Raw genomic sequence first — 18,413 nt, 5'->3', positions numbered from 1 at the left:
AGAGAGAGAGAGAGAGAGAGAGAGAGAGAGAGAGAAGGTTCATAACAAACAACTTGACCCGGCAGATTAAATCTTCATGGTGCTTTTGAGGGAGCAAAATGTTCTGCCTCACTCCCCCAGAATGCACTAAAGAGCCCACTCCCATCCTCCATCAGTTTACCTCCTATGAGAACGGATGACATCCCTGTACCACTGAATGATGGGAACTGTAGTTCATCACTTCTAGTGCTGTAGCCTAGTCATGCAAGGAGCACTTCCAGCACATTTATGCTAGGTAAGGTCATAGCTTCACTTATGATATAATGGTAGAGCCCATAACGAATGGCCTGTTCTCATCATTTAAAACCTGACAAGTGATCTGATCTGTGAAGATAGCAATGTTAAGACATCATTCTAGAAAGTGTTACAATATTTCAGCTGAAGAAAGGAGAAGTGGTTAATGGATTGGAGTTAGTAGCGGCTGGCTCTGTGGCAAGTTACTGCTTTCAAAGCTGAACCTTAAAAAAGTCTACTTTTCACAACTGAGCATACATAGTATTAGTGTTGCCTTGCAGTGAGTACAGGAGTGGGCACAATCATGCATCCCAAACATCTGTCTACACTTATAAAAATACAGTTTCCTTTTATATCACTCTAAAACTCTACACACCTATACTTACTACCTGACTGCCTTTGACTTGTGCTCTCTCCCTGTGTGTGTGTGTGTGTGTGTGTGTGTGTGTGTGTGTGTGTGTGTGTGTGTGTGTGTGTGTGTGTGTGTGTGTGTGTGTGTGTGTGTGTGTGTGTGTGTGTGTGTGTGTGTGTGTGTGTGTGTGTGTGTGTGTGTGTGCGTAAGGGCCTGTTGATGCAGACCAGTCCTGACGGGAGGGGAGGCAGCCAGTGAGTCTCATCACAGATGCCTGCCAGCTCCTTTTGTACAAAACAAGCCGCTCACACTCCTTTCTTTCTCTCCCTCTCTCCTTTTCCCTCTCTCTCCTCTTTTGTTCTTCCCTCAGCGAGTTGGGCATACTCTCAACATGGTTGACAGGGGATCTGCCTGTACTCTGCCTTTCTTCACTAACACTTCTCTAACTTGATGCTTTGTCCTTAAGCAGAGTTTTGACCCCCCCCACAGCCACAATCTGAACGAACAACAGTTACAACACCGCTATAACCCATGTTTGTGTGTCAGAACTCGGTGTTCCTACACCTCTTTAACCCGACTGAGTCGAGCTTGCGTCAGGATTACACCAAGACCCACAGACCTGTTCTACATATTGATCCCTGTATTGATTATGGACTTGACACAGGTCATCAACGTAGCGTTTGAGTGCAACACGAGTAGTGGGAGAGGAAGACACTGGATAGGATAGAGAGGAGTTCTTGTGGGGTAAATGAGAGGTCACACACACACAAACACTGACACAGACACACACTCTAACATGCATGCACACACATTTACACATACAGTACACATTATCAGCACAGTGCTCTTTCCTCCCTTCCCAAATAAATTACTTTTATTCAAAGCAGCAGGCATAGAAAAACGACTTCTCTGATAGCTAGAATCCCTATTTATGTACAATTGTATAATGAATGAATATGTAAAGATACACTGAAAGAGAGAATCCTACAGCCAAAAGCTACAGTCAGGGTTATATAGCACGAATTAACAACCATCTGTAGCCAGAGGCAGAGGAATGCACTCCCCTTGCTCTCTACACGACCCTGTTTTACACATCCTCTGTCTTATAATACAGGTGCTCTCTACACGACCCTGTTTTACACATCCTCTGTGTTATAATACAGGTGCTGAAGACAGTACCCTGTTTTACACATCCTCTGTCTTATAATACAGGTTCTCTCTACACGACCCTGTTTTACACATCCTCTGTCTTATAATACAGGTGCTCTCTACACGACCCTGTTTTACACATCCTCTGTCTTATAATACAGGTGCTCTCTACACGACCCTGTTTTACACATCCTCTGTCTTATAATACAGGTGCTGAAGACACTACCCTGTTTTACACATCCTCTGTCTTATAATACAGGTGCTCTCTACACGACCCTGTTTTACACATCCTCTGTCTGATAATACAGGTGCTCTCTACACGACCCTGTTTTACACATCCTCTGTCTGATAATACAGGTGCTCTCTACACGACCCTGTTTTACACATCCTCTGTCTTATAATACAGGTGCTCTCTACACGACCCTGTTTTACACATCCTCTGTCTTACAATACAGGTGCTCTCTACACGACCCTGTTTTACACATCCTCTGTCTTATAATACAGGTGCTGAAGACATGACCCTGTTTTACACAACCTCTGTCTGATAATACAGGTGCTCTCTACACGACCCTGTTTTACACATCCTCTGTGTTATAATACAGGTGCTCTCTACACGACCCTGTTTTACACATCCTCTGTCTTATAATACAGATGCTCTCTAAACGACCCTGTTTTACACATCCTCTGTCTTACAATACAGGTGCTCTCTACACGACCCTGTTTTACACATCCTCTGTCTGATAATACAGGTGCTCTCTACACGACCCTGTTTTACACATCCTCTGTCTGATAATACAGGTGCTCTCTACACGACCCTTGCTCTGACCTACCTAGCTAGGAAAGGACATGAGTGTCTCTTACTATCAACCCAAATCAGCTTGTACAACAATGAATGTACATTTGAATATGTACAGCTAATTCACTCACAGACTTAAGCCTAACCCTATCCGTCTCAGGAAAAGCTTTGAAATGTACGGGCATGATACACTTATTCATGATATAGGTATTGAAATAATCAGAGTACTTATGATAAAATAGTTGATGATGAATCTCAGTGTATATTATTATTGTTGTTCTTCAGCCCAGACAGGGACAAACAGATGGTTGCCGCTCTATGACGACAAGGTCTTTTTCCTGCCACTGTCCAATGACTCGCTCACACTAGCAAGTCACAGGAAATGCTAACTGTCCATTTCCTGATGTAACAATGATAAGGGAGCTTGAAACTCTGACTCACGTACACTTCTCTCACAGCCACAGTCTCATTACGGAGAGATAGAATGAGAGAGAGAGAAATACTAGAGAAGAAAGGAGCAAGAACCGAATGAAAGAATTGAAATCTCACTGAGAAATAAGTGAGTGTGATGTACTGTGACAGAGCACAACCACCCCCGTGTTTGAGTGACACATCAGTGACATCATGTTGAGTGATCCAGCCACCCTAAATAAGGGGGTGAGGGAAAGAGACAGATGAGAGGGACTTCTCCTTTTAGTGGCTCTAATCTAGTTTTGTATTTCTGTGTTGGCCTGGTATGATTCTCAATCAGGAACAGCTGTACATCGTTGTTGCTGATTGAGAGTCATACTTAGGTCGCCTGTTTTCACCTGTTAGTTTGTGGGAGATTGTGCTGTGTATAGCTTTGTGCCTTACCGGCCTGTTATTCGTCGTTGTCTTTTGTTTACGTTTTGGTTTTTTCCTTCTTTGTCCATAATAAAGAAGATGAGTGTACATATTCCGGCTGCGTTTTGGTCCTCTCCTTACAACTACCGTGGCATGGATGCATTTGCAGTTTGTTTTGGTTGTGTTTCAGATTACGTTGTGCCCAATAGAAATGAATGGTAAATAATGTATTGTGTCATTTTTAAAGAAGAATATATATATTTTTTGTAAATAGTATGTTTCTGAACACTTCTACATTAATGTGGATGCTACCATGACTCCAGATAATCATGAATAAATCATAAATTAGAATAAGTGATAAAGTTACAGAGGGATAAATATCATACACTCCAAAAAAAATGCTAACATCACCTGTAATTGGTAAAGGTTAGAATGTCTAGCAAGGCTAAATTGCCAAGAAACTGAAGATCTGGTACAACGCTGTGTACTACTCCCTTCACAGAACAGTGCAAACTGGCTCTAACCAGAATAGAAAGAGGAGTGGGAGGCCCTGGTGCACAAGTGATCAAGAGGACAAGTACATTGGAGTGTCTAGTTTGAGAAACAGATGGCTCACAAGTCCGCAACTGGCAGTTTCATTAAATAGTACCCGCAAAACACCAGTCTCAATGTCAACAGTGAAGAGGCGACTCCGAGAATTTGTCTAAACACCTTCAAATGGGGGGGACTAGATACATAAAGTGCTTTAATGTCTAAATAGAAAGTGACATTCTGTACTGTTACCTCATATTAAACGTTTGATCTCAAATCCAAAATGCTGGAGTATTATTCAAACGTTTAGCTTCACTGTCCAAATAAATACATAGGGACTGTATACAATGTAACATCTGGCACAACACTCTAATTATGCACTTTCAAGGGAAAGTTTGTCAGTCGTGGGATAAGTAGAAATTGGGCATGTGGCCATACATTTGGGCAAGCTGTGCCTCAGTGTAAACTAGTCAGATCCACTCATCGCTGTTACTATATCAGCACAGCTCACAACTTACCTTCACTAGACGATCCAGACAGGTCCATGATGACGTAAACCCTCCCCTCAGGCTCCAAGTCAATCTGGGAGAGAAGAACGAAACAGAACAAACTGTAAGCTTTCATACTGGAGTAGAAACACTGAATATGAAGTATGGAATGGAAGCATGAAACCATTTCAGTGTTTGTAGAAAATGATGTAGTGTACAGCAATGTCTCACTCGTCCCCCCCCCCCCCCACACACACCGTTCTCTATGAGGTTACTGAGACTGCTACAGTAATGGCTAATATTCAGTATGGCCAGAGAGGAAGAGCTGAAGCGAGAGGGTCCACTCCCGTCAAAATCTGTCCACGTGATAAGCGATAAGCAGACCGATAAGCAGACCACCTGCCTTCCCACCTTTGGGAAAACGACTCCCATTGTTAGGGCGGAAACAAGACCATCTCGTCATTACAGTATCTCTGGTATGGCTCTCAGGAGTGCGCGTGTGTGTGTGTGTGTGTGTGTGTGTGTGTGTGTGTGTGTGTGTGTGTGTGTGTGTGTGTGTGTGTGTGTGTGTGTGCAGTATTACAACGTGCATGCCCTTGGGTTGCTGAATACTGCAGTGTTTATATACTAAGACCAGGAAGAGTCCTGAGTGTGTTACATTGTAGCTTTGTGGATGGTATACATCCGTTCACCCACGGCCCTCTCTAAACCATACCCCCCACCCACACACACTCTCGCCCATCGATTGCCAAGCCTGAGCTCCAGTCCCTGGGGGCTCTACTGGGCATAAGCAGATGAGATTGAGTTATGGGGTGTGTGTGTGTGTGTGTGTGTGTGTGTGTGTGTGTGTGTGTGTGTGTGTGTGTGTGTGTGTGTGTGTGTGTGTGTGTTAGCTCATCTCATAAGAGAGAGTGGGCAGGGATCGCGGCGGCTGGGGCTCAGAGAGTTTCTACCGGCAGCAGCCGCCCACGGCCCATCCATAATCCCCTTCCGCACAGTGCACACAGACACACACACAGACTGCACCCAGCAATTTCCTCATCTGGTCCTGTTTTGAGCACACACATTGCTGAGAATTGGTGCAATCTCCACCGCAGAGAGGACGTGGGCTTGGGCTAGATACGAGGTGAAGGAGGGGGCGCTACAGTGACAAAATCCATCATTCTACCATAATGCATTCTAAAATGGGATATGGCAACATTTGAAGATGGCAGAACTAGGCTGCAGCTATAGGTGGCTTTCACAGATTATATGCTACAATTATATAGATATTGCAGCCTTCCCTAGCCACCCTAACACAATACAAGACTCTAGCCTTCCTTCATCTCTCTCTCTTTCAGGTGCCCCAGATCCATCCATCAAACCCACAGCCAGCCCAGTAAATACAGCCCTTCTAGGGTACAGCAGTGCAGTACAGGATCCCCCCCCCACCCCCCCGGCAGCCTGGGGTAAAGTGCAGAACAAATAGGGCCCACACATTTGAGGTGTTGACTGCCTTGCAATCTCTCTCCCTCTCTCCCTCTCTTCCTCTCTCTCCCTGGTAACCTGAGAAAGGTTCCGTGTCCCGGTGTAGTCGTCTGGAAGATGTGCAGTGTAAACAGACAAAAGGGAGAGAAAGACAGAGGAAGAGAAAGACGGAAGAAGAGAGACAGAGAGAGGGTGGAGTAGGCCTCTTCCCCAGCCTGCATGTTGGAACAATAGTCTTCCAGCAGTAGGTTAGACAATACATTCGTCTGTATTTGAGGCCACAGAAACACATAGAAATAGAACATATAGATAATAGATTATTCAACTGTCTAAGCAGCACAACAACACTACAGTCCATAGATCTCTATCTAGAACCTAAAAGGAGAACCGTTTGAAGAAACCTGTTTGGTTCCAGGTAGTGGTTTATTGGTTTATTGGGATCCCTATTAACTTTTGCCGAAACAGCAGCTATTCTTCCTGGGGTCCACAAAAAAACATTAAACATGACATGTAGAACCCTTTAGGTTCCATGTAGAACTTTTTTGAGTTCCATGTAGAACCATTTCCACAGAGGGTTTTACATGGAACCCAAGGGTTCTACCTGGAACCAAAAAGGGTTCTACCTGGACAGCCGAAGAACCCTTTCGGGACCCTTTTTGCTAAGAGTGTACTACAGATGGATAGCCAAGAACAGGATGTCGGGCACTTTGTAGATCAGTGCTCTTGAAGTGCATTCTGTAGACAAGTAGCCTATTCTTACTGCATAGTGCGTCCTCTCTCAGTGCTGTTGAGAAGATGATGCTGTTGTCCGGACGGAGTAGAGACAGAGCCATGGTGGAGTGGCGACATGTTTGTTATCCTGCGACCCCCGACTCCCCCCACCCCTGTCTCCTTTCCTGTGAGGTCACAGGCCTCCATTCATCAACAGCCTTCTGGGCACGCTCAGTCTCACAGGTGCAGTGGCCACTAAATATAGACGCCAGCTTAGGAAGGAAAGGCTGAGTGTGTGTGTGTGTGAGAGAGAGAGAGAGAGAGAGAGAGAGAGAGAGAGAGAGAGAGAGAGAGTGTATGTTTCTGTGTGTCGTGTCCTGTGTATGTGAGTGGGTTCCAGAGAGAAAGCCAAATAGATGTGTGTTGTGTATTTATATTTGTGTGGGTGTTTGAGTGGACTTGAACTGTATAGAACCACATCTTTATGCAGCAACAACAGTGCTTTACCACTATAGAGTGCCTTAGGCAAGAACAGTACATCATCTATTTTCACACTGAATATATGTGTTTAAGTTGCAGTATATTACATCTGTAGATACACAGACTACATACACTGAGTGTACAAAATATTAGGAACATTGTTTGCCCTCAGAACAGCCTCAATTCGTAGGGGCATGGACTCTACAAGGTGTCGAAAGTGTTCCACAGGGATGCTGGTCCATGTTGACTCCAATGCTTCCCACAGTTGTGTCAAGTTGGCTGGATGTCCTTTGGGTGGTGGAACATTCTTGGTACACACAGGAAACTGTTGAGTGTGAAAAACCAGCAGCGTAGCAGTTCTTGACAAAAACTGGTGGCCTGGGACCTACTACCCCATTTTGTCTTGCCAATTCCCCCTCTGAATGGCACACATACACAATCCATGTGTCAATTGTCTCAAGGCTTAAAAACCCTTCTTTAACCTGTCTCCTCCTATCAATCTTCATACTTCCGAGTGGCGCAGTGGTCTAAGGCACTGTATTGCACTGCTAGAGGTGTCACTACAGACCCTGGTTTGTTCCCAGTCTGTGTCACAACCAGCTTTGATCAGGAGTCCCATTGGGCGGCGCACAATTGGCCCAGCGTCGTCCAGGTTAGGTGGGGTAGGCCGTCATTGTAAATAAGAATTTGTTCTTAAACTGACTTGCAGAAAGACTGTTTAGCTAGGTACAACAGAGTGAATCGGAAGACATTGCTTCTCATTCTTGTGCTGTGATCGATACACTCAGAATATCTTTGATTACTCATCCTATATATCAACCTCTTTAGGTGCAGCAGCACTCCTATACTCCTCGTAATGTGATGGCATCCCACGGGGCACACAGTGAACATTTCCACGTTATTTAAATTAAATTACGCTGAACCAACGTGGAATAGATGCTGAATTTACGTCTTTGCCCAATGGGATTACGTGTAGCCAGGGTGGGGGAGGGGAGGAGATGGATAGGGGACCAGGAAATCAAATATTTTTTACTAAACTTTTTAAATAAATTAAAGCAGTGTTTCTTAATCCTGGTCATGGGGACCCACATGTGTGCACATTTTTGTTTTTGCCCTAGCACTACACAGATGAGTTTTAATGATCAACTCATCATCAAGCTTTGATGATTTGAATCAGGTGTGTAGTGCTAGGTCAAAAACAAACATGTGCACCCCTTTGGGTCCCCAGGACCAGGATTGAGAACCACTGAATTAAAGGAATTACAGTTCATACCTTTTTTTGTATAATCCTACTTGTTTGTGTAATCAGAATACTTCAAAAACAAGTCTTGGAATTGAAATAGTAGGGGATATATTGTACATAGTACATACATATAAACAGATAAAAAAAACAGACAGACAGATATACCGAGAGAGATGAGATTCTTCTATAGTCATATTCAGCCTTTCAGTTACTTTGTCTTTTCTGCCAGCAGCCATATGCACAGACACTGATATGTCAGTGAGTGCTTTGAGTGCTGACCTCTAAACACAAGACACATTCATCCCCATTCAATGTCTCCTTCCACCAAGGTCATAGTTTTGTGTTTTTATATTAGTTTGAAGATTTTTATTTGAAATTCAGTTTAGTTTCAGTTAGTTTTCTGATCTGATTTACACGTTTTTATTTAGCTTACATTTCATGGTTTTTATATTATTTCATTTCAGTTTTCGTTTTTGTGTTCGGGGCACACAAAAGTAGCCATATATGTGTTAAGTGTTTTTTTTATGTCACTTCTTCATTTCACTTCATCTCAATATCTGCAACGTCATCTCGCTGAGTCTTCAATTCTGAAGTCAATCTCAATGTGACACGCCAGATTCAGAAGTTTGAAAACCGCATTAGAAGAAAAGGTTGAAAATCCCATTCAATTTTAGTTCGTTTTGGAGTCAAAGATAATATTTCCTTTTTCTTCAGTTTTAGTTTACTACAATAACCTTGCTTTCCACACACACACACACACACACACATGCACAAGAAAATGAAATTGTATAGTTTAAATATCCAATCCAGGTGTTTTTATCTCAATATCAAATCATTTCTGGGTAACAATTAAGTACCTTACTGTGATTGTTTTCAATTAAAATGGTAAAAAAGAAACCAAAATAGCTTCGTAGCAAAGAGCATTTTGTCAAGCAAGAATTTTGCAAGGACTGTCTGGGAGTGGTGTGAATGAGGAGGGGAAAAATGAAAATGAGCTGTTATTGGCAGAGAGGTTTGGAACTTTATTTTTATTGGTATACTTAAGCAATAAGGCACGAGGGGGTGTGGTATATGGCCAATATACCATGGCTAAGGGCTGTTCTCATCATAACGGCATTATCATAATTTTCACAATTTCACAGTGTTATTCCAACCTCATAGTGTCGAAATATATATAAAACACAGGCTTTATTTCAATTTCTGTAGCTTTCGCTCCATCCGGCTCTCTCACTCTCCTTCTCACTGTGCCTCTATGTCAGTTAGTGCTGCAAAAACTATCATTTCTTATGACCCTAGCAGTGTGTGTGGGTGCTTATATCTGTCCTATTCACACATGTACAGTTGAAGTCGGAAGTTTACATACACTTAGGTTGGAGTCATTAAAACTAGTTTTTCAACCACTCCACAAATGTCTTGTTAACAAACTATAGTTTTGACAAGTCGGTTAGGACATTTACTTTGTGCATGACACAAGTCATTTTTCCAACAATTGTTTACAGACAAATTATTTCACTTATAATTCACTGTATCACAATTCCAGTGAGTCAGAAGTTCACATACACTAAGTTGACTGCCTTTAAGCAGCTTGGAAAATTCCAGAAAATAATTTCATGGCTTTAGTAGCTTCTGATAGGCTAATTGACATAATTTGAGTCAATTGTTGGTGTACCTGTGGATGTATTTCAAGGCCTACCTTCAAACTCAGTGCCTCTTTGCTTGACATCATGGGGAAATCAAATGAAATCAGCAAAGACCTCAGAAAAAAAAATTGTAGACCGCCACAAGTCTGGTTCATCCTTGGGAGTAATTTCCAAACGCCTGAAGGTACCACGTTCAGCTGTACAAACAATAGTACGCAAGAATAAACACCATGGGACCACGCAGCCGTCATACCGCTCAGAAAGGAGACGCCTTCTGTCTCCTAGAGATGAACGTACTTTGGTGCGAAAAGTGCAAATCAATCCCAGAACAACAGCAAAGGACCTTGTGAAGATGCTGGAGGAAACAGGTACAAAAGTATCTATATCCACAGTAAAACGAGTCCTATATCGACATAACCTGAAAGGCCGCTCAGCAAGGAAGAAGCCACTGCTCCAAAACTGCCATAAAAGCCAGACTATGGTTTGCTAAAAAAAAAGCCAGACTATGGGGACAAAGATCGTACTTTTTGGAGAAATGTCCTCTGGTCTGATGAAACAAAAATAGAACTGTTTGGCCATAATGACCATCGTTATGGTTGGAGGAAAAAGGGGGAGCCTTAGGGCAAGCCTAAGAACACCATCCCAGCAGCATCATGTTGTGGGGGTGCTTTGCTGCAGGAGGGACTGGTGCACTTCACAAAATAGATGGCATCATGAGGTAGAAAAATTATGTGGATATATTGAAGCAACATCTCAAGACATCAGTCAGGAAGTTAAAGCTTGGTCGCAAATGGGTCTTCCAAATGGACAATGACCCCAAGCATACTTACAAAGTTGTGGCAAAATGGCTTAAGGACAACAAAGCCAAGGTATTGGAGTGGCCATCACAAAGCCCTGACCTCAAACCCATAGAAAATTTGTGGGCAGAACTGAAGGAGGCATACAAACCTGACTCAGTTACACCAGCTCTGTCAGGAGGAATGGGCCAAAATTCACCCAACTTATTGTGGGAAGGTTCTGGAAGGCTACCTGAAACGTTTGACCCAAGTTAAACAATTTAAAGGCAATGCTACCAAATACCAATTGACTGTATGTAAACTTCTGACCCACTGGAAATGTGATGAAAGAAATAAAAGCTGAAATAAATAATTCTATCTACTATTATTCTGACATTTCACATTCTTAAAATAAAGTGGTGATCCTAACTGACCTAAGACAGGGAATATTTACTAGGATTAAATGTCAGGAAATGTGAAAAACTGAGTTTAAATGTATTTGGCTGAGGTGTATGTAAACTTCTGACTTCAACTGTACAAGTGTGTATTATACGCATGTGTGAATTGGAAATTAGTTTTTGTTACATATCCCAGCTCCCCCTCAGAGAGTGGGGTCACGGCCAGGGTCAGCCATGATCAACGGCGAGCCTGGAGCAATTAAGGTTAAGTGCCTTGCTCAAGGGATCATTGACCGCTTTTCACCTTGTTGGCTCTGGGATTCGAACTTTCGGTTACTGGCCCAACACTAACTGCTAGGCTACCTGTCGCCCTACACACACACATTCTCCCTCCCTCCCTCCCATGTCGGGGAGGCTGTTTTGTGAAAACACCTTGGGCTGAATGGCGTCTGTTAAAAGATGTTGACATATTTTCAGCAATCAACCATCAAACCCTGACCTGACTGGTTTCATGCCTCTCCCTGGCATCTTTCATCAGAGACCTCTTATCTTCTCGCCTGTTCCTTACTTCCCGCCATGTCCAACGACACCCTCCATCTCTCGCAATAAAGGAGAGATAAAGAGACACTCGACTCCATGTCTGTGGAAAAGCTCTTCAACTTTGCACCCCCCACCACCCTCATCTGTCTGTGTGTGTTTGTGTGTGTCTGTATCTATGCACAGCGTTGAGTCTTCAGAGGCTGTGGTAAGTCGCCCAAAAATAAAGGCCTTTGAGCACTCCTGCCTTCTTGTCTGAGTCTGTCTAAATGAGGATTGGCTCTGGCAGTGGAGTATCCCTGAGTCTGTCTAAATGAGGATTGTCTCTGGCAGTGTAGTATCTCTGAGTCTGTCTAAATGAGGATTGGCTCTGGCAGTGGAGTATCCCTGAGTCTGTCTAAATGAGGATTGTCTCTGGCAGTGTAGTATCTCTGAGTCTGCCTAAATGGGGATTGGCTCTGGCAGTGGAGTATCCCTGAGTCTGTCTAAATGATGATTGGCTCTGGCAGTGGAGTATCCCTCAGTCTGTCTAAATGATGATTGGCTCTGGCAGTGTAGTATCTCTGAGTCTGTCTAAATGGGGATTGGCTCTGGCAGTGGAGTATCCCTGAGTCTGTCTAAATGAGGATTGTCTCTGGCAGTGTAGTATCTCTGAGTCTGCCTAAATGGGGATTGGCTCTGGCAGTGGAGTATCTCTGAGTCTGTCTAAATGAGGATTGTCTCTGGCAGTGTAGTATCTCTGAGTCTGTCTAAATGAGGATTGTCTCTGGCAGTGTAGTATCTCTGAGTCTGCCTAAATGGGGATTGGCTCTGGCAGTGGAGTATCCCTGAGTCTGTCTAAATGAGGATTGTCTCTGGCAGTGTAGTATCTCTGAGTCTGCCTAAATGGGGATTGGCTCTGGCAGTGGAGTATCCCTGAGTCTGTCTAAATGATGATTGGCTCTGGCAGTGGAGTATCCCTCAGTCTGTCTAAATGATGATTGGCTCTGGCAGTGTAGTATCTCTGAGTCTGTCTAAATGAGGATTGGCTCTGGCAGTGGAGTATCTCTGAGTCTGTCTAAATGAGGATTGGCTCTGGCAGTGGAGTATCTCTCCTTCCTGATAAAGTGAAGGCACATGACAGTGCTGTTCTCTATGGCTCTGGCCCACCCAACACCGTGCTAGAGAGGGGATACTATTCTGAGGAGAATATCCACTACTGCACACACACACACACACACACACACACACACACACACACACACACACACACACACACACACACACACACACACACACACACACACACACACACACACACACACAACTGCATACAGTATTTGTTGCTCATTCATAGTGCTACAATGAGTCACACATTGAATCGTTCTTAGTTACAGTTTCTAGGTAATTTTCTCTTTCCTTTTTCTGTTTATTCTATTTGGTCTTTCTAGTCTATTTATCGCTATTGTCAAAAACTGAATGAAGGGAACTGGGAGAGGGAGAGACAAAGAGGGGGGATAAAGAATGGGAGAGACAGAGAGAGAGGGAGAGGGAGAAAGAGGGGGAGAGAATGAGAGTGAGAGAGAGAGAAGGGGGGCAAGGTTACAGGAGCAGGGAGAACACAGAGCACATTGTGTTTTATCTCTGGCCTCAGTGACAGTGTGCACCCGAAGAGTGACACACACCAGAGCCTTCTCTCTCTCTCTCTCACACACACACACACACACACACACACACACACACACACACACACACACACACACACACACACACACACACACACACACACTTAAAAAAAACACACACGCACTGTGAAACACACAAACACATTGAAAAGCACTCATACACTCACCAGAGCCCCCTATGAATCCTCACAGAGACACACACGTGTATTGTGATATAGAATTTATCATTGCAATTTCAAATACTGTTGTATTTCTTTATGGTAATCACATTCAGTTAGAAAGGGATGCATGTGAAATTCAACCAACTGAGTTTATGTGGTAGTGACCTCTTACCCAGATTAGCCTTGGCAAGAAGCCATTTTGAAAACGTCAATCAATCATAATTTGCAATTAGCGAACAAGGCACAGGCTATACAAGTGAAACAGTACAACTGCTGTCTAAAAAGCAACAGCTATCACACATGGCAGGTAATACTTTAATTATAGTAAGATGATTCAGAATACAGACCCCATGAATATCTGTTTATTTTCTGTTGGGAAACAACACTTTTTGTATTGATTTTTTATTTAACATTTATTTAACTAGTGAAGTCGGTTAAAAACAAATTCTTATTTACAATGACGGCCCACCCCGGCCAAACCCTCCCCTAACCCGGACGACACTGGGCCAATTGTGCGCAGCCCTATGGGACTCTCGATCACGGTCGGTTGTGATACAGCCCGGGCTCAAACCCGGGTCTGTAGTGATGCCTCTAGCACTGAGATGCAGTGCCATAGACCGCTGTGTCACTCAAGGAACCCACATGTTGTAAAGGAGGAAATAAACTGTAATGTACAACCAGCTGATTTGCCATCGTAAGCCTTTAGTGTGTGTATGTCTGTGTTTGTGTGCGCACACAGATCAAAACTGGGGATGGCAACACAGAAATGACTGGTGATATGCTGAAGGAAAACTGCAGCAGTGTGTGCGGTGAAAACACACGCCCAGTTGCACACAAAGTCAAAGGAAGAGCGAATAAAACACCGAATTTTAAATTGTTTACATTTCAAGCATGTCTCCGGGGTACTTTTTCAAACAGCACTTCACTTCAAAGTCAATTAGTGTGATGAAGACGTTTCTATTAACATGGAACAAAATTCCAACATCATCTCAACCCTAACACACACGCAAACACAGTTATACAAAACAGACATACACACTTGAGACCCGGGGAGCTTGCCTCAGTGGACCCTCTGAGAGATACGCCTGAAGACGTTACACCCCCACACAAACACGGATGGGCGCACGCACACACAACTAACTGAAACACACAATCTGGCCACCCTGCTGTGTGTCAGCAGAGAGTAGTTCAAGGTTGGGGATTGGCCGGACTCCTGCAGCTAATGCACTCAAACCAGCCAGAACAGAACAGAACAGAACACAGCTCTAGAAGCCAAGACTGGGCCTGCATCTAAACATTAGGGACACGAGAAGCATACAAGACACACATACACACATACATACATACACACATACAGTTGAAGTCGGATGTTTACTTAGACTTAGGTTGGAGTCATTAAAACTCGTTTTTCAACCACTCCACACATTTCTTGTTAACAAACTATAGTTTTGGCAAGTCAGTTAGGACATCTACTTTGTGCATGACACAAGTAATTTTTCCAACAATTGTTTACAGACAGATTATTTCACTTATAATTCACTGTATCACAATTCCAGTGAGTCAGAAGTTCACATACAGTAAGTTGACTGCCTTAAAACAGCTTGGAAAATTCCAGAAAATGATGTCATGACTTTAGCTTCTGATAGGCTAATTGACATCATTTGAGTCAATTGTTGGTGTACCTGTGGATGTATTTCAAGACCTACCTTCAAAATCAGTGCCTCTTTGCTTGACATCATGGGGAAATCAAATGAAATCAGCAAAGACCTCAGAAAAAAAATTTGTAGACCTCCATAAATCTGCTTCATCCTTGGGAGCACTTTCCAAACGCCTGAAGGTACCACGTTCATCTGTACAAACAATAGTACGCAAGAATAAACACCATGGGACCACGCAGCCGTCATACCGCTCAGAAAGGAGACGCCTTCTGTCTCCTAGAGATGAACGTACTTTAGTGCGAAAAGTGAAAATCAATCCCAGAACAAAACCAAAGGACCTTGTGAAGATGCTGGAGGAAACAGGTACAAAAGTATCTATATCCATAGTAAAACGAGTCTTATATCGACATAACCTGAAAGGCCGCTCAGCAAGGAAGAAGCCACTGCTCCAAAACAGCCATAAAAAAAGCCAGATTATGGTTTGCAACTGCACATGGGGACAAAGATCTTACTTTTTGGAGAAATGTCCTCTGGTCTGATGAAACAAAAATACAACTGTTTGGCCATAATGACCATCATTATGTTTGGAGGAAAAAGGGGGAGGCTTGCAAGCCTAAGAACACCATCCCAACTGTGAAGCACGGGGGTAGCAGCATCATGTTGTGGGGGTGCTTTGCTGCAGGAGGGACTGGTGCACTTCACAAAATAGATGGCATCATGAGAAAGAAAATGATGTGGTTATATTGAAGCAACATCTCAAGACATCAGTCAGGAAGTTAAAGCTTGGTCGCAAATGGGTCTTCCAAATGGACAATGACCCAAAGCATACTTCCAAAGTTTTGGAAAAATGGCTTAAGGACAACAAAGCCAAGGTATTGGAGTGGCCATCACAAAGCCCTGACCTCAATCCTATAGAAAATGTGTGGGCAGAACTGAAAAAGCATGTGCGAGCAAAGAGGTCTACAAACCTGACTCAGTTACACTAGCTCTGTCAGGAGGAATGGGCCAAAATTCACCCAACTTTTTGTGGGAAGTTTGTGAAAGGCTACCCGAAACGTTTGACCCAAGTTAAACAATTTAAAGGCAATGCTACCAAATACTAATTGAGTGTATGTAAACTTCTGACCCACTGGGAATGTGATTAAATAAATAAAAGCTGAAATAAATAATTGTCTCTACTATTATTCTGACATTTCACATTCTTCAAATAAAGTGGTGATCCTAACTGACCTAAGACAGGGAATTTTTACTAGGATTATATGTCAGGAATTGTGAAAAACTGAGTTTAAATGTATTTGGCTAAGGTGTATGTAAACATCCAACTTCAACTGTACATACATACATACATACTGTACATACATACATACACTCTTCTCACCCCTCAACACACTCTGTCCTCTTCCACAACCAGCCAGAGAGTCCTAATTATACCTCATTACCCCAGCAAGGCTGACCTGTTTGGATATACGGTGTGTGTGTGTGTGTGTGTGTGTGTGTGTGTGTGTGTGTGTGTGTGTGTGTGTGTGTGTGTGTGTGTGTGTGTGTGTGTGTGTGTGTGTGTGGTTGTTTGTGGTGTGTGTGTGTGTGTGTGTGTGTGTGTGTGTGTGTGTGTGTGTGTGTGTGTGTGTGTGTGTGTGTGTGTGTGTGCTTGTATGTGGTGTGTGTGTGTGTGTGTGTGTGTGTGTGTGTGTGTGTGTGTGCTTGTATGTGGTGTGTGTGTGTGTGTGTGTGTGTGTGTGTGTGTGTGTGTGTGTGTGTGTGTGTGTGTGTGTGTGTGTGTGTGTGTGTGTGTGTGTGTGTGTGTGTGTGTGTGTGTGTGTGTGTGTGTGTATGTGGTGTGTGTGCAAAGAGAGCTTATTGAATATTTAACAGTTTACTCTTTTAATCGGTGAGGAACCGTCAGAGCCTTCTAGGCCTTCAGTGAAGACCTATATTTCTATTACGTATTTACAATAATTGTAATAATTTTCTGATTATGTGTGTGTGTGTGTGTGTGTGTGTGTGTGTGTGTGTGTGTGTGTGTGTGTGTGTGTGCCCTACTGCGTATGAGAGCAATGCTTTTTGGGTGGGGTAAGGGAGGCCATCCATTAAAAGCAGTGTAGAACCGTGACTATAGGACCTAGGTCTTCAGAGGGACCAAAACTCTTCCAATACGTTGAATCAAACTCAAAGAATATAACATATAAATATATAAAACATAGCATCACTTAATGAGCCCGACATGATATGTTCTGTAGTCTAACCACTCTAGTTCTACCGAAGGGGGAGCAATGCTTTTTTATGACATTATGAATGAATGAAACAGGCCTGGCCGCGCTTCGGGTTGCAGCACACACAGAGACAGAACCGGCATGGACCCAACATGATTACACAACTCATGGAAGTCAACATCACTATCACATTATCACCAATAGCGACAACAACAGTGTCACATCAAAGGTGACAGGCTCATGGTGCTGAAAGAACAGCAACCTTAATACCTGTGCACTCCATGGCGCTGAAGGAGATACCATTTGGTCAAACACATAGACACGGCTGATAGACAGGAGACAGCAGTCACACACACCTGTGTGGCTCAGTTGGTAGAGCATGGTGTTTGCAACGCCAGGGTTGTGTGTTTGATTCCCACGGGGGACCAGTATGGAGAAAAAATGTATGAAATGTATGAATTCAGTACTGTAAGTTGCTCTGGATAAGAGTGTCTGCTAAATGACTAAAATGTAAAGAATAAGGAGCCCATTCACTCCAGTAGGCCCCATGAAATCATGACAATACTAAGGTGTAACCATTTAATGTCCAAAATGAAATTAACAAACCAGCTATAACTTCCCATTGCAAATATATTTGATCACGTTCATCATACTAACCAGTGATCTAAAGTTTAAATGCAACCATGTTTCACAGTCAATATTTTCAAAGAGATAGCCTAGCTAACAGCAAGAGATAGCCTAGCTAACAGCAAGAGATAGTCTAGCTAACAGCAAGAGATAGCCTAGCTAACAGCAAGAGATAGCCTAGCTAACAGCAAGAGATAGCCTAGCTAACAGCAAGAGATAGCCTAGCTAACAGCAAGAGATAGCCTAGCTAACAGCAAGAGATAGCCTAGCTAACAGCAAGAGATAGCCTAGCTAACAGCAAGAGATAGCCTAGCTAACAGCAAGAGATAGTCTAGCTAACAGCAAGAGATAGCTAACAGCAAGCCAGCTGCAACAGAAAACAGTGCCACGAACTAGATGATGATCATTTGTAGACTGTAGAAGTTTG

General features: G+C 43.3%; 1 protein-coding gene across 1 annotated transcript in view; it reads right to left on the bottom strand.

Moving 5' to 3' along the window:
- LOC106589721 (protein kinase C epsilon type) overlaps positions 1-18,413 on the bottom strand; it is a 157,445-nt gene that overhangs the window by 108,888 nt on the left and 30,144 nt on the right. The window contains exon 2 of the mRNA XM_045709986.1: positions 4,445-4,508. Within this exon, the coding sequence (XP_045565942.1) occupies positions 4,445-4,508 (64 nt within the window). The remainder of the gene's footprint in view (positions 1-4,444; positions 4,509-18,413) is intronic.

Source organism: Salmo salar, chromosome ssa28 (genome assembly GCF_905237065.1).
Source record: "Salmo salar chromosome ssa28, Ssal_v3.1, whole genome shotgun sequence".
NCBI classification, from domain to species: domain Eukaryota; kingdom Metazoa; phylum Chordata; class Actinopteri; order Salmoniformes; family Salmonidae; genus Salmo; species Salmo salar.
The sequence above is the reverse complement of the archived record's forward strand: the minus strand, read 5'-3'. Positions and strand labels throughout refer to the sequence as shown.